The 13,972-nt window shown below is 44.3% G+C and overlaps 1 protein-coding gene across 1 annotated transcript in view; it reads right to left on the bottom strand.

Annotated features, from left to right (window-relative positions):
* Positions 1 to 8,603, bottom strand: part of Plap (phospholipase A2 activator protein) — a 41,507-nt gene extending 32,904 nt beyond the window's left edge. The window contains exons 1-3 of the mRNA XM_075672721.1: positions 8,430 to 8,603; positions 3,455 to 3,648; positions 514 to 735 (exon numbers count right to left, since the gene is read on the bottom strand). Of these exons, the coding sequence (XP_075528836.1) occupies positions 514 to 735; positions 3,455 to 3,648; positions 8,430 to 8,572 (559 nt within the window). The 5' untranslated portion in view covers positions 8,573 to 8,603. The remainder of the gene's footprint in view (positions 1 to 513; positions 736 to 3,454; positions 3,649 to 8,429) is intronic.
* Between the last annotated feature and the right edge of the window lie 5,369 nt (positions 8,604 to 13,972).

Here is a 13,972-nt window from a genome sequence, read left to right as displayed (position 1 = left end):
ATTTTTTTTTTAATATTATCTCGGTTAGATGCCATAAGCAGCACTCCATACATGTAGAAAATGTGACCAACTCCTTAGGTCTAATATGGTAGAAACAGCTTTTGTTTGCATAAATGGAGAGGTGAAGATGCAACATCATGTGGTTGCTTTTCATCATCAGTGACGACACAACAGCCTATGGCAAATTTTCTTAAAAGATGGCAACAAGAATAGCACTAAACCCCTCCCATGCACTTCTTCAGGCAACCAACTTCCTATTCAGCAAGAATATTTTACGTAATCATTCCCAAATTAGGTTTGAGAAGGTCTGAAGCCAAGGCACACTATAATGTACAACGGGTCTCAGGAGGACATCCTGTGATGAAACGAATGCCATGCCCCAGGGAATGGGCCAAGAAAGCTCTGCTTCAAAAGAAAGCATGAAGAAAAAAACAAAATAATTTGCTTATGTCAGCGGACTGGCCACAACCACTGTGGAGTGTAGATGCAAAAGGAAATTTGAAAAGGGCTCACCAGTGAAGACCCGCTCGCACTTTCCAGCCCGCCACAGCCTCACGGTCTTGTCGGCCGAGCCGGTGAGCATGAGCCCCTGTTTGGGGAAGATCTGGACTGCCCAAACTGGGCCCTGGTGCCCCTCCAGGGTGAGCATGCACTTCTGGCCAAACCAGACGCGCGCCGTTTTGTCCCAGGAGCCACTGAGCAGCGTGCCAAATTGACCAGCTGCCAAGGCGCAGACTGCAAAGGGGAGACGAAGAAAACATGGCACAATAAAAGAGTTTTAGCTTGTCTATATGCGTAATGACAATTCACAGAATGCTCGGTTATCGTGGACATAAACGCGAGCAGCTGTGTTGGTGGCGCCATCTAGCAGCGCAGTTTATCAAGCGGAGACAGAATTATTGCTGTAACTGATCACAGGCTACTTATCTTGATGTAAAATATTGACAACTATGTAATTGACAGCATGCAGTCCCTTTTGCTTTGACAAGAACGCCTATGATGCACAACACCATTTCCAGTGTTTAAAAAATTAAATTATGGGGTTTTACATGCCAAAACCATGACCCGATTATGAGGCAAGCCGTAGTGGAGGACTGCGAATGAATTTTGCCAACCTGGGGTTCTTTAATGCGCACCTAAATCTAAGTGCATGGATGTTTTTGTATTTTGCCCCGATCTAAAAGCAGTCAACACGGCTGGAATTTGAACCCGCAATCTTGTGCTTAGCAACGCAATATGAAAGCCACTAAGCAACTATGGCGAGTATTCACGTATTGGACAAAGGATTACAATATGTCACTATCAGCACTGTTCCTGCCACTATGTTTACCGCAACCTGGTATTTTTGTGAAGAGTGGACGAGCTAAAGCTCTCCAATTTCATGCATGTCAGATGGACGACAATTCTTAGAGGCCTTTGGTGCACACATTGGCATACACTACTTTATGGTTCCTAATGTTAAAACACCTACCAATTAGCCCAACTTTTCATTCGGACAGCTGTTTACTTATTTCACATATTTCGTTTATTTCTTTCACATTAAACAAGAAGGACAAATATAAGCACTTTCCATTTTCTTTGCCCCAGTTTTTAAGCATCATTACAAGCTCCATGGTCTCCTGAATGTTCTGCAACTCAGTGCCTGTGCTAGGTGAATGAGCATGTCAGACCTGCTGAGATACACACACCTGAACTGCCAGAAAGACAGAAAAAAAAAACAAAGAAAAGAAAGAAGAGAGAGAGAGCATGAATAGCATCAACTTCCTCTTTTTGCTCTTTCAAAGCCAGTTCTTACGATAGCCGCACAGCTATAATGTCCCTGCAGAGACTGCAACATGCTTAGACTAAAACCTGCAAGGTCCTCATGATCAGAACTAGAGGCTGATGCTTCTGCCTCCTTAAAGGAATGCTAAAGAGAAGCACTAAATCAGTTTAGACTGATAAAGAGTAATTTAAAATCTATTTTAACTTAATTTTGTGGTAATTTTATGCCCCAGTGCTGATATGTCTGTGTGACATCACGGATTTTAAAGTGTTCTTTCGTATTTTAGCCGTTGTGGCTTGGCAGAAGTGGCGACATTATAAAACATTAGTCCAAGCTAAACTAGAATATGCAGCAGCTATATGGGATCCTGATCTCGAAATACTCATAGCTGTTTTAGAAACAGTGAAAAAATTCCATCACATTTCATTCTTTCCAACTGTCATCACAACGCTAGTGTTACAACTACGAAGGGAACACTTTTTCTCACACAGCCTTTCTCATTATAGAGAGCTTTTCTGCCTTTGTTTATTTCATAAGATTTATTATAAGTCATTCCTCAAGAATATACTACTAACGAAGCATCCGACAGTTTCACATGCATTAATTACCATCACAATGTAGGCACTACTCCATTTTCAAAAACTAGAATGTCGCAACTCACTTCACTCTCAGTACATGTTCGTGTTGGAATCGCCTTCCACACAATGTTGCTGCCACTAGAGATGAATGCTTTTAAAAATGCTGCAATGAAACTGCTTTGTCAATAACTACCCAACTGTAGCATCATTCCTGTTATGGTAGTCAACTGTATTGTACTTCTGTTGCTGCTGTATTGCATTTGTTAATATTGTACCCACTCCCCTCTCTAATGCACTAGAGTTTGGAGGGTAATTGAATAAAAAGAAAAAAAAATAGAAGTCTTGAAGCTAGCTATTTTCGGTGTTTGGATCTTTCAGTATACAGTCAACCTTTACAGATAGGAAGTCCTAGGCTTAAGCAGACAAAGTAAAAGTCTACGACGTCATGGCTTGCTTATGCAGAAACTTCAAGGTGGTGCCATGTGCCTTTCGTTTTTAAATATTTTCTGGCTTGCCAAACCTCTTCTCACCGTAAGTGTTTTCGATTTACTTTTTTTATTTTAGAAGGATAATGCACCACCACAGCTCAACTTGTACTCTTTTTGCCGCATTGAAGTGCTTTCCCTTTTCAGATTTTTATTATTGAGATAGTTCTTGGAATCCTGCAAGCAGAACAAGTGCCAAATGCAATAAAAATTGGCGGAACATCTATGGTTAGAGACGATTGGAGACGTTAATGGGATTGACAATCTATCCTATAATAGGTGTGCAATTGGCGATATGTTTTATATGTTATGACCGGAACATACTAAATGGCACACATATAGAGACTTAAGTCGTTGTCAGGAAGGGATTCACTGAATAGCAGCACTTACTCGGTAGCACAAACCCAATGACTAAAGTTGGCATAAAAGGAAAACAATTAGATCCAGAAATAGATAGCTGAAGTGAATAGATAGGTAGAAAGTGCATGAAGTAGCCTAAGAATGCTAATTGCATCAAAAAGGTAACAAAGGAGCAAGCGTACTTTCCCTTCCATACATTCACTGAGCAATGATGAGATTAAGCAAAGAAGCAAACTAGGCAGTGTTCAGAGGCTCGAGAGATGTACCGTTTCCACTATGCCCCAGCAGTCTGTACAAGGGCTGTGGTGAATCGGGGCTGAAACAGTAGATGCTGCAGTCATTGCTGCCCACTAGGATTAGGCCAGATGTGTATTGGTCTGAGGGCGGCACCGTGCACACACTGGACACGAAGTTGCTCGGCCCCATGAGGCACTGGCTCTCGTAATAGTCACAGCTGCCTCTGCAAGAAGAAGAAAAAGAATCGGGCCTCTGACAATCTCACGTGGCTTTTTCAGAACGTTCGTACTGACCCAAACGACCATCGACATGGTGAAATCATGCAATCCTTGATTCAGCTAGGCTTCGCAGCCCAAGAAACTGAAATTGGGTAAACGTGCAGTGCCACTGCCTTAATAGCCCAGAAACTCGCCTTCTTGTTCAGTATATGCAAACACAGACAAAAAGGAATATGCCAAAAAAGTAGATTACTTTCACAGTGTAGCAAGTGCTTTTTTGATCTTGATGAAATAGTTCCACAAAAACACCAGAGTGCACTTGCACCTCTGAATGGATTAAGGTTGATGCAGATGTCTGTGCCTGGCTCAGCCTATGGGACAAGTACTGTCTTATGCCTTTTTGTCTTGTGCTATGTCCGGTACCTTTGTATGGCCAACACCGGTCATGTTCAAAAGCCCAACTTCAAACCAGCGCCAATGCGTAGGTACAACTATTGCACAAGGCAATTTCTTATTGCATATAATAATGCACTGGACTAGACTTAGCAGTCACTGCCTTGCGTTCTAGGTGACAGCATGCTTTCAATGTACCAATTCATGCATTGGGGTTGATCCTGCATAGGACAGTCATCTAATGCTTCCTCGCCCTTCCTGCATTTTAAGAAAACCCTTGAAAGCATTCTGTGCGACTGTCCTCAATACAGTGTACAGAGACGATCGCTCATAACTGTGTTAGCTTTCATTTACCACAGACCATTGTTTAAACAAAACTTTTTGTAATGCCGACCTCATAAACCACCACAGCAGAGGGTGACAAAGACATTGCTACAATTTCTAAAGACAAGAGATCTGGGCGAACGGTTGTAACCTGAACTGGCGTTCACTGTGCTGCACTTGATGCTGTGCTGCAATAGCTACTGGCTGGCTGCGATTTTGTGTCTTCCCCTGTCCCCCAGTGTAGGGTAGCAAACTTTATTTTCTGTACTAGTTAACGTCGCTTTCTCTTGTCTGTCTGTCTCTCTCCTGCATTTCAGTTCCTCACAGTCATTCATTTTGTTTTCACAGTTTATTTACCTTGAAGGCTCATAAGGGCATTATGTAGAGTGGGAGGGTAAAGACAAAAATCAATGTCATAAAACAAAAGCACAAACAAAGCTGAGGAAGTAAGGAGTTGCGGCAGGATGTGCAGAAGTGTGTTGATAACATTGTCTCCAGATGAACATTAAAAGGCAATTGCCTGTGCATGGTCTCCCACCTAAACCTCTCAGTAATGTCTACCAGTCTGAGCTTAACTGGATTTTTCATGGCAGTTGGCATGCAACAGCATTTTGTGATTGTCTTAAGAAGCAAATGAATATGCAGCGAGAGCACAGTGTTCATGTACAGCAACACTGGCAAGGCACACAGTAAGCAGAAAAATAATTAAAAAATAAATAGGCGGTTATGTTGTGTAGGAATGCTGCACTGTGTAGGCAATTTAGGTAGTCATGCTCTCACATGTGCTACTATCTGCTTTGAGTCATGCCTACACACAGAGGGCACTGCTGTCACACAAAATGCTATTTGAGGCTCAAGCTGATTGGCTAAGGACGAAAACATACCAGAGCGAATATTCGCAACTAGATGAGGCGTGTGTATGCTGCAGCAAAAATCCAGAGACCACTAAACCCATCCTAATGGAATGCAAAGGGATTCACCCAGCAAGACCCAGCAGGTAACATAAACGTTCCAGAAGTGCTTGGATTTAAAGTGGACGGAAGCATGAACTGCTCAGCAGTCGAGGCAAGCAAAAGATGTTTGGAGTATTGATGCAAAACAAGGAGGGAAGAGGGAACCTACATCATCATGTAGGGAACCTACATGCAATTGCTGTTTTAGGGTAGTAACAACTACGAAACTATAACCGCTATTAGCGATCAAATATAGCAGGCCGTATACATGGGCATAGCCATACACACAATGTCGTTAACATTTCATCTCACTATTACAATGCAAGTGTGGTAACAAAAAGAGATGGGTGTGGACAGTGTGCAGACATTTTTTGCATTTCGCCCCCATCGAAGCGCGGCCACCAAAGCTTGGATCGAACCCACAGCCTTGACCTCAGCAGCGCAACACCACATTCTCTGGGCTACAGCAGTGGGTACAACTCAAGTTGATGCTCTTTACAAACATGCTTTGAATTTTATGCAATGAAACTTAAATTTACTTTTTTTTTTGTGCAGCTTTAACCTTACAATGTCTTGTTCCAAGTTACATTTTCTGTAATGCCCTCTGCGTCATGTTCTTCAGGCCTTTTGGCCAAGCAACCGGACGCTTCATGCTCTGGCTAAACATTGTGCTCTTCAGACTCAACCAGCGCTGTTTTAGGTTTTCCTTTCTTCTGTTTTGACCATCCAGGTACAGAACTGCTTTGATGGTTTACTGCTTAAATGATATTCAAAACATTTGTAAACAAATTGTGGAATCATGCTGCAAGTTAAAATTTGCATCTATCTTTATTGCATCCTGTGCTGCATTGCAGTTGTTTTGTATCCACCCTTGTTACGTTTTGCATAAAACAGCAGTATGTGTAAATAAAATGTATAAATGCTGCACATTATATGTCATGTTATTACTCAGCAATGTTATCTTGCACATGTAAAACCAACTCGTGTCATGACCACCAAGGTTAGCAGCATGTAATAAAAATAAACAAGGTAAATAACCATCAGAACTCAACTACCAATGCTGAATGAAGTTTCACATTGCTTATATATACATGGTTTGCACTGACGTCATATATATACATAGTCCAACTAGAGACTATGTGTAACAATTATCACCCAAAGAGTCACGCATAGCTCAGATCTAGCAGTCCTGTGCTCACATCTGTTTCTAAGAGTCCATCAAATGATATTTAATTATGTTTGAATACAATAGGTGTCTAGCTGGGCACACTGGTTACGATTCACAGCAAGGACAACACACAAGACTACCATACGCTAGCACAGGAAATGCATGCGACAGCGCATTGCTCTGTGCATTTCCCGTGTCTGTGTGTAGTCATCCATAGAGCTGCAATAATGTACTGTTGACTATGCTCACAGCACAATATCAAGTTACAGCACTATCCTGCCTAAAGACTCCTAAAGACAAGGACTTTCTGTGTAGTCAGTGGTAGCACAGTAGTGCATAGAATCTGCCAAGAACACAAATGTACTAAGAGATAATAAAAGCTTAGTTTCTTTCTCAGGCAGCTGAACTTAGAGCAACCTAACTGCAGTGTGATATACCATAATGCATACACAGATGTAGTCACCATGGTGAACACAATGAGAAATGAAAGTGTACATCGTGACTAAGGGTGAATTCTAGGGTCTTGTGTGCCAAAACCCCAATTTGATTATGAGGCTTGTTGTAGCAGGGTACTCTGGATTAATTCTGACCACTAGGCCGTATTTAACGTGCCACCAATGCACAGGTGTTCTTGCACATGACTAATGGTGAAGAACGCAACAAAACATTAATTATTTTTGCAATACTATCTCATGCCACCGCTCTCTCCCAGTCAGTTCGATCACATGGTGTTCTAGCAGAAAATTTAAACCCTTTTCAGCAGAATTATACGCCCTACACACTACTGTTATTTCAAGGAGAGGCAGCAACAAATAATGAATTTTCGTTGTGTTGATCCCTGAAAACGCAATAAAAAAAAAGACATGTTTTAAAAGTGATAACGGTCATACCAATTTTATATTTCCCAACATTTGCCTGAATTCGGTCATTTAGCTTTACCTATGGAACAGGCAAAAGGGAAAGTCAGGTGCCTAGTAATGAAAGAAAAGTTTGTAAATGACCATAGGCACCTTGACTGACGGAACTCTTACGTGAAAATAGCGATCTCGATGTTACAGTATGAAGAATGTGCCTTAGCAGATCCCATGACGCAGGAAGTTGACCGTCAGGGCGCAAGCTTGCTACTCCTTAATCAGGAACGAACGGATCAAAATACAGGAAGAAGGTTATAAAGGCAAACAGCGCGCTGCATTCCCGATTCAGGGATGCCCCAACTGAACCAATTGGGCGCTCTTCTATTACGCTTTTTCGAACTGTTTACCAGCATGTGCTAGCAGCGCATGTTTACAGCTCGGGTAGCTGCCCGACATTCAATAGTGGGTCAATGCGCTCACGGCCAGCATCAAGGCCGTCAGATCTGGGCTCTGCTTAGAATAGAATGCATAAGTCGATAAAAACGGCGCTGCGTGGAACGGCCCGGTTTGCGCATATCTACAAGGTCTTTTCTTCTCCGTGTTCAATGCCGAATTTACGTGTTTCCTGCGTGAACGACACTACTAAACTTTCCGGGGTGTGTTACGTACAAGTGGCACCACGGCACACCGTATAATATGGGCACCCGATGGAGCATTCTATCCGAAACACGCCTCGAACTCACGGCCGCTTGCTTTGCAAACACACGAGCTGGATTCTCGTGAGAAAAACTCGAGCCGCTGCTTTCGCTGATTGCTATGACGACCAAGTTTTTGCAGCTAGTCATGTTCAGACGTCAGCAACACCCTGCCTGAACGACTGCTGGATAAGTAAAAGAAAAAATAACACGCTAGTTAACAAGCTGCACCACTATCGTTAAGCCGCAGTGTTCCCATAAACTAGTCTAGCGGGTGCGGTTGTGTGAAGATAGACAAGAAACCGTGAAAAGCTGTCTCAGCCAGTTTACACAGGAGCCGGACCGGCACCAACGGCGATCCTAGTGTCAAGACAAATGGTGACGTTGTCAAGTACGCACTCGTTTGGCAGCCATATCCGCGTTGTCCGGTCGCGCGAGCCTGTGACGATGGAACCTTCGGGATGATGTGCGGCCGCCACTGCTCTCACATCCATCGAATGACCCAGCAACGAGCATCGCAGCCGGTACGGCGTCGCCGCCATCTTTCCCCTGGGATCTGGATGAATGAAAGTTGGCCGCCGATTTGTCTAGTCGCAGCTCCTTTAGTTTCGCACAACCTAAACTCCGCCGCCGCTTTCGCACCAGGGAGGCGCATGAAAATTACACGGATCAGCGCAGGTAAATACTAATAGAAACGCATAAGCGCTCGTCGTATATATAAGACACTAAAGAGCATAAGCAGAGGGCGTGGCAATGCATGATAAAGGTAAGTCAGCGCCAGTCAGCGCTAATAGGGTATTTTGTTGGTTTCGCTTTTACAAACATACAGTGCGTGTGCCACATGCAGGTGCGCGCTATCAAATTTGATGCGCATACGTGACCGTCAGCGCATATATACATACCTAGAATGTATTTTTTATCTATCTACAATTTCCTCACACTTGGATCGATAAGCGTACAAGTGCGGCGGCGACCGCACGTTTGAAGAAAAGCGCCTCTTTGAAAACAGTGTTGCACGGCATATGCCGTCACCTCCCGTTTGTTACAATTTCTTCTTCTTTTTTTTCTGTTCTGTTACCGCTCATGGTATTCAAGTGAGCGGCGTGCACCGAAAATTTTGAATTCCTTCTACTTTCACCAAAGGGAAAAATGGCGTCGCGTAAGCTAGGGCTCATGTATGAGGTAATTCAATGCTTGATTTCTTACAAAGTTTTGTGAGTAACGTACACATGGTGTTTTTTTAGATCATACATATTTTGTAAAAAAAAAGTAATGAGCGCAGCGAACGTGGCTGACCCTTTACCCTGTTTAGGAGCTAGACAAGGTGGACGTACTTTGCCGCTAATTATGAGAGCTTCAGACGACTAATTAACGAATATTCATTAATATTTATCGCGATAGCAATTATATGGACACTCCAGGCGCATTTCGGCTGTCGCCGTTGCCGTCGCCGTGAGGTTCCGTATAAAGTCCAAGGCCAATAACATTGTCGCGGTGAGCCGTATTCTTTATGTGCGAGAGAAAACGTGCGAGGGTGAGCCGACGATCGCGGCTCAATCGCGCGCCCGTAACGGAGGAAAGCAGGGAGGAAGCGCGCCGCATTCCGTCGCGCGCAAGGATTCGGGCTGAGGGTGCGGAGAAGGTGGGGGGGAGCGCCTTTTCTGCGCTCCCACGGCGCTAGGTTTCAATATTGCCTGGATTTACCATCGAATATTGATTATTAATATCTCCAATTATGTGCGACTTTCAATATCTTTTAGGAAAACGAGGCTGCATTAAATGTGACAGCCTTCGAATTCGCCAATTAAACAAGTGGCCCAAAGGCACTATTAAGTAAGTTAATATCTTTGTTAATTAGTCTTCTGAAGCTACCATTATTAGCTGCAAAGTATGCCCACCTCGCCTAGGAACTCCGCTGCAAAAACGTCACGTTCGCTGCGCTTGTAGTCTATGAAAATCTGCATTGTCTAAAAAAAGCGCTTTGTACATTGACGTGCATGCATTGCTTGTCTTTTGCGGCGATCATTTTCCTCCTGACAATAACTGTCACCGGCGCAAGACACGACTTCAAGCATCATACCTTTCTCGAGTATTGTCGCTGATTCTATAGATATATTTCACGTGACGTCACGGACGCGGCTCTCTCCACGCTAGTACACAAACATGGCGGCCACGACGACGTAAGTGCGTCGTATTATACCATGCGTTCATTGGTTTGGTTTTTGAGGGTGACTGTTTTCCACCGGATTATCACCGGTTATCGCTTTGGCGCTCGGCGCAAGGCGCCCCTGAAATGCTATTATGCTGCCACGTTTTATTTTATATGCAGCTTCTCGACGTGCTGGTACCCCAAGACGGCAGCCGCGATGACGTCAGAGCAAACCATCTAATCGCGGAGGTTCCGGCCCCCGTCCCCTAGGCCTGTGTGCCGGGGACGGGGAAGTAGGGGCCTCCTTATCCGGCGGTACAATAAAGTTGCTATCATCATCATCATCTGCAGCGAAAGAATGTTTACCTAATCTGACTGCGCGCGCAACGCGAGTACTTGTGTACATCCTGGAACGCACGCGAGTACCAGATATTACGCTGGAATGGATGATCAGCATGCGCGTTTGACCCGTAGATTAAATTTCGACGACAGGCGACTGCGCTCGCCGATGTCTTTGTGCTTGAGTGTTACTTTCTGATTCATCATCATCATCAGCCTGGCTACGCCCACTGCAGGGCAAATGCCTCTCCCGTACTTCTCCAACCACCCCTGTCACTATCAGCTAATTATTAACGCGATAGCGTTAAGGAGCTCGTGTCGCAGAAAAGCCGGTGTCGGCGTCGGCGTCCGCGGCGTTGGCCGTGAGCGATAAATCACGGCAGGCACTTCATAAATAAAAAGCAACTTCCAAGATGGGCTGGGTGGGAATCGAACCAGGGTCTCCGGAGTGTGAGACGGAGACGCTACCACTGAGCCACGAGTTTTTTTTTTCTTTATTGCCGGAAGTTTCACCAAGCTAACAAAAAGGGCATCATTTCTTGAAATAAGGTAAGCGATACATAAATATACACTCACACACATTCAACTTTGTGCGCATGCATATTGTGCGGTCAGTCACATTGTGGCTGGCTATGTCAAGTTTAAAATTCCTTTAATGTGGCGAGGGGCTCAATCCTCGCCAGCCAATCCGGAGGACATTCTTGTTCTTTAATTACGTCAATGAACTTGGAAATAGCTTCCCGGAAGAGCAGCCGTGCAGGCCGGCTGTCAGGCTCACAAAAGAAACCGGCCATTCGAGCCCTCCATAAACAGTGGAGGCCCATTAGCATAATTAAGTCCAATGGCATGCCATCCTCATTTTCTACCGTCAAAAATCTAATACCTAATGGGCTTAAAGGCAATTCTTTCTGTAGTGTTCTTTGAAGAACGTCCCAAAAGAAAACCACTGCCCAACAATGCAAAAAAACATGGTCAATTGTTTCTAATTGTTTACATATAAGGCAGTTTGCTCCCCATGGTAAATAAAAACCCTTCTCTTGTAAAAAGACCCGTACCGGCAAAGTTCCGGTATGCAACTTAAAGAAAAAGGATTTAGTGCTTGGCTGCACCTGCATTTTCTTAACACGCTTTAACACGTCGTTTCCCTGTCCTCCACTGTTTATGGCTCTGTACATCGGAACCGGCATAATCATGTCAACTACATCCCTGTACAATTTCTTCCGCGACACCGAAAAGAGATAATCATTAGAAAAACGTACGGACAGAAAACGGACACTGTCAACGACTTCCCTTAGGTACCCTCGAAGAGCACCAGGCATACTTAAATTGCAGACCACGTACATCGGCAGATGCTTGCTCAGTCGTAACTGGCACATTGTGCGCAGAAAGGGGTCATGCACGTCTCGAAAGAAAGAAAACCGGTTTACTAGCTGCTTCGCAAAAAGATGTGACAGGCCTAAGCCCTCGTCCTTGACTCTCCTAAACAAGTTCGTGCGGCTGCACCTCTCCCATTCTGATGCCCAAATGAACACAGCAAAAACTCTGTGGAACCTTTGCACGTTTAAATGTCCACTGAGCCACGAGTTCGATGCTTCAAAGCGGTACAAAAGCGCCTCTAGTGAACGCGGTGTTGCCTTAGAAACGAGCTGTTTCTAAGGCTCAGGCGTGCGTCGCTTGCTCAGGCGCACATTTCGTTGTCGCGCCGAACGCTGCGTTGCTCGACGCTCACCGCGTCCGATGCGGGGCGCGTAGTCGCTGCGCCGTAGCCCATTGTCTTACACCCCTTGGCGGGTCGACGGGAACGCTGTCGCGTTCCACTCTTGAAGGCGAAGCTTAAGCGTCCTCCAATTTTTATGCTGTTATTGTAATTTACGAGTTCGCAGGTGAGTTCGCAAGGTGTATCCACTTGGAACGAATTTCCAGGATAGCAGCTTTAATATGATTTAATTCCGAAAGCGTGCGATGAAATGAGTGGGCGTCCCAGTTGCTTTATGGCGTCCATACATAAAACGGTGTTTTGTTAAAAAAAAAGGTGTTGGGACAACAGTGCATGTTTACGGCAAGTTTGATGGCGCTTATCTCGAAACTGGTGCCATATCTCGAAACTTCACCCGTCAGCGGGTGCCAGCGGGTACAGCAGCCGCGGTGGTATAATCATTCGTCACAAGGGGATCAGCAGGTTCCACTGCTCACTTCCAATCGACTCGCGGATTGGGCGCTATTTCATATCTCGCAATGTTGGCGTTCCGAGACAGTCGTGGAGGCCGTAGTCGTCTTTTAAGCCAATTGGAAAGTACAAGATGGCAAATTCGACAAGATGGTGAAGATAGAGAGACACTTATTACGACAAGGAAAGCTGAGAGGTCGTGCTGAATCAAAGTTCTGACCTGGTACTCTTTCTCTGCCTTTCTGTAAATAAATTTCTCTCTCTCTCTGACCTGCTACTCAGCATTGAGCAAGGGAGAGGAGAGTAATATATATATATATATATATATATATATATATATATATATATATATATATATATATATATATATATATATATATATATATATATATATATATATATAAGCGTTGATGAAGTGGGCGAAGCTGGTGGCATACGAATTAACATGAACAGGGAAAACTCCTCAAAGTATCGAATCGAGACCACCCTAAATTGTGCAGGAACCTTACAAATACAACCTTTAAAACACCAAGTCGAGGACAAGGGTCCGGCCGTGGTCCCAAAAGAATACATATTGTAATTCACAAATTGTAGCCGGTAACTTCGCAAGGCGTATCCACTTGGGACGAATTTCCAGGATAGCAGTTTCGAGATGATAATTGCTATTGAACCTTATAATAATTCGCAAAAGAACCCTCTCAGACTAAGCTTGATTGCTGAACTTTGGCAAAAACACTGCTAGTGACTGGGTGTGTTCAGCCAAGGACAGACTAAGTGGGGTCCGGACTATTCTTAGTTCCCTGTGAAATTTTTATATGACGTGGGAGAATGTCACTGTAGAAAGAATCAACGTTTGTTTTGCGGAACTTAGCACGGATCTTTCGAAAAATTCTTTTATTTTACTAAAAGTGGAATGAAACAACAGGACAAAGAGAGGGACACAGACAACAGCGCTGACTCAGTGACCCAAGTGGGTCCGACAGTTTGTTTTGAACCCTGTTCCCTCAGCACAGCAGCTCGACGGGCTACCCATTCGACCATGGACTACCTGTGACTAAGGGCGGGAAAACGGTAAGAGAGACAGACAGCCAGTCCACGAAAACGTGCGTGAAGTGCCCAAAGAATGGTCATCGCATTATCAAATTTAGCATTGTGAAATAAATTGGTACAGCAACAAAGACGTCGCTGTGGCTGAATCACAGCGGATACGCCCCAAGGGAGAGAATGACCGGCGAAGTTAGTTATAGCCTAAGTGGTGGATGCGAGCCATAAAAGAGGATCATCATC

Source organism: Dermacentor variabilis, chromosome 10 (genome assembly GCF_050947875.1).
Source record: "Dermacentor variabilis isolate Ectoservices chromosome 10, ASM5094787v1, whole genome shotgun sequence".
Classification (NCBI taxonomy): Eukaryota; Metazoa; Arthropoda; class Arachnida; order Ixodida; family Ixodidae; genus Dermacentor; species Dermacentor variabilis.
Note: the sequence above shows the minus strand (reverse complement) of the source record. Positions and strands in the feature narration are given on the sequence as shown.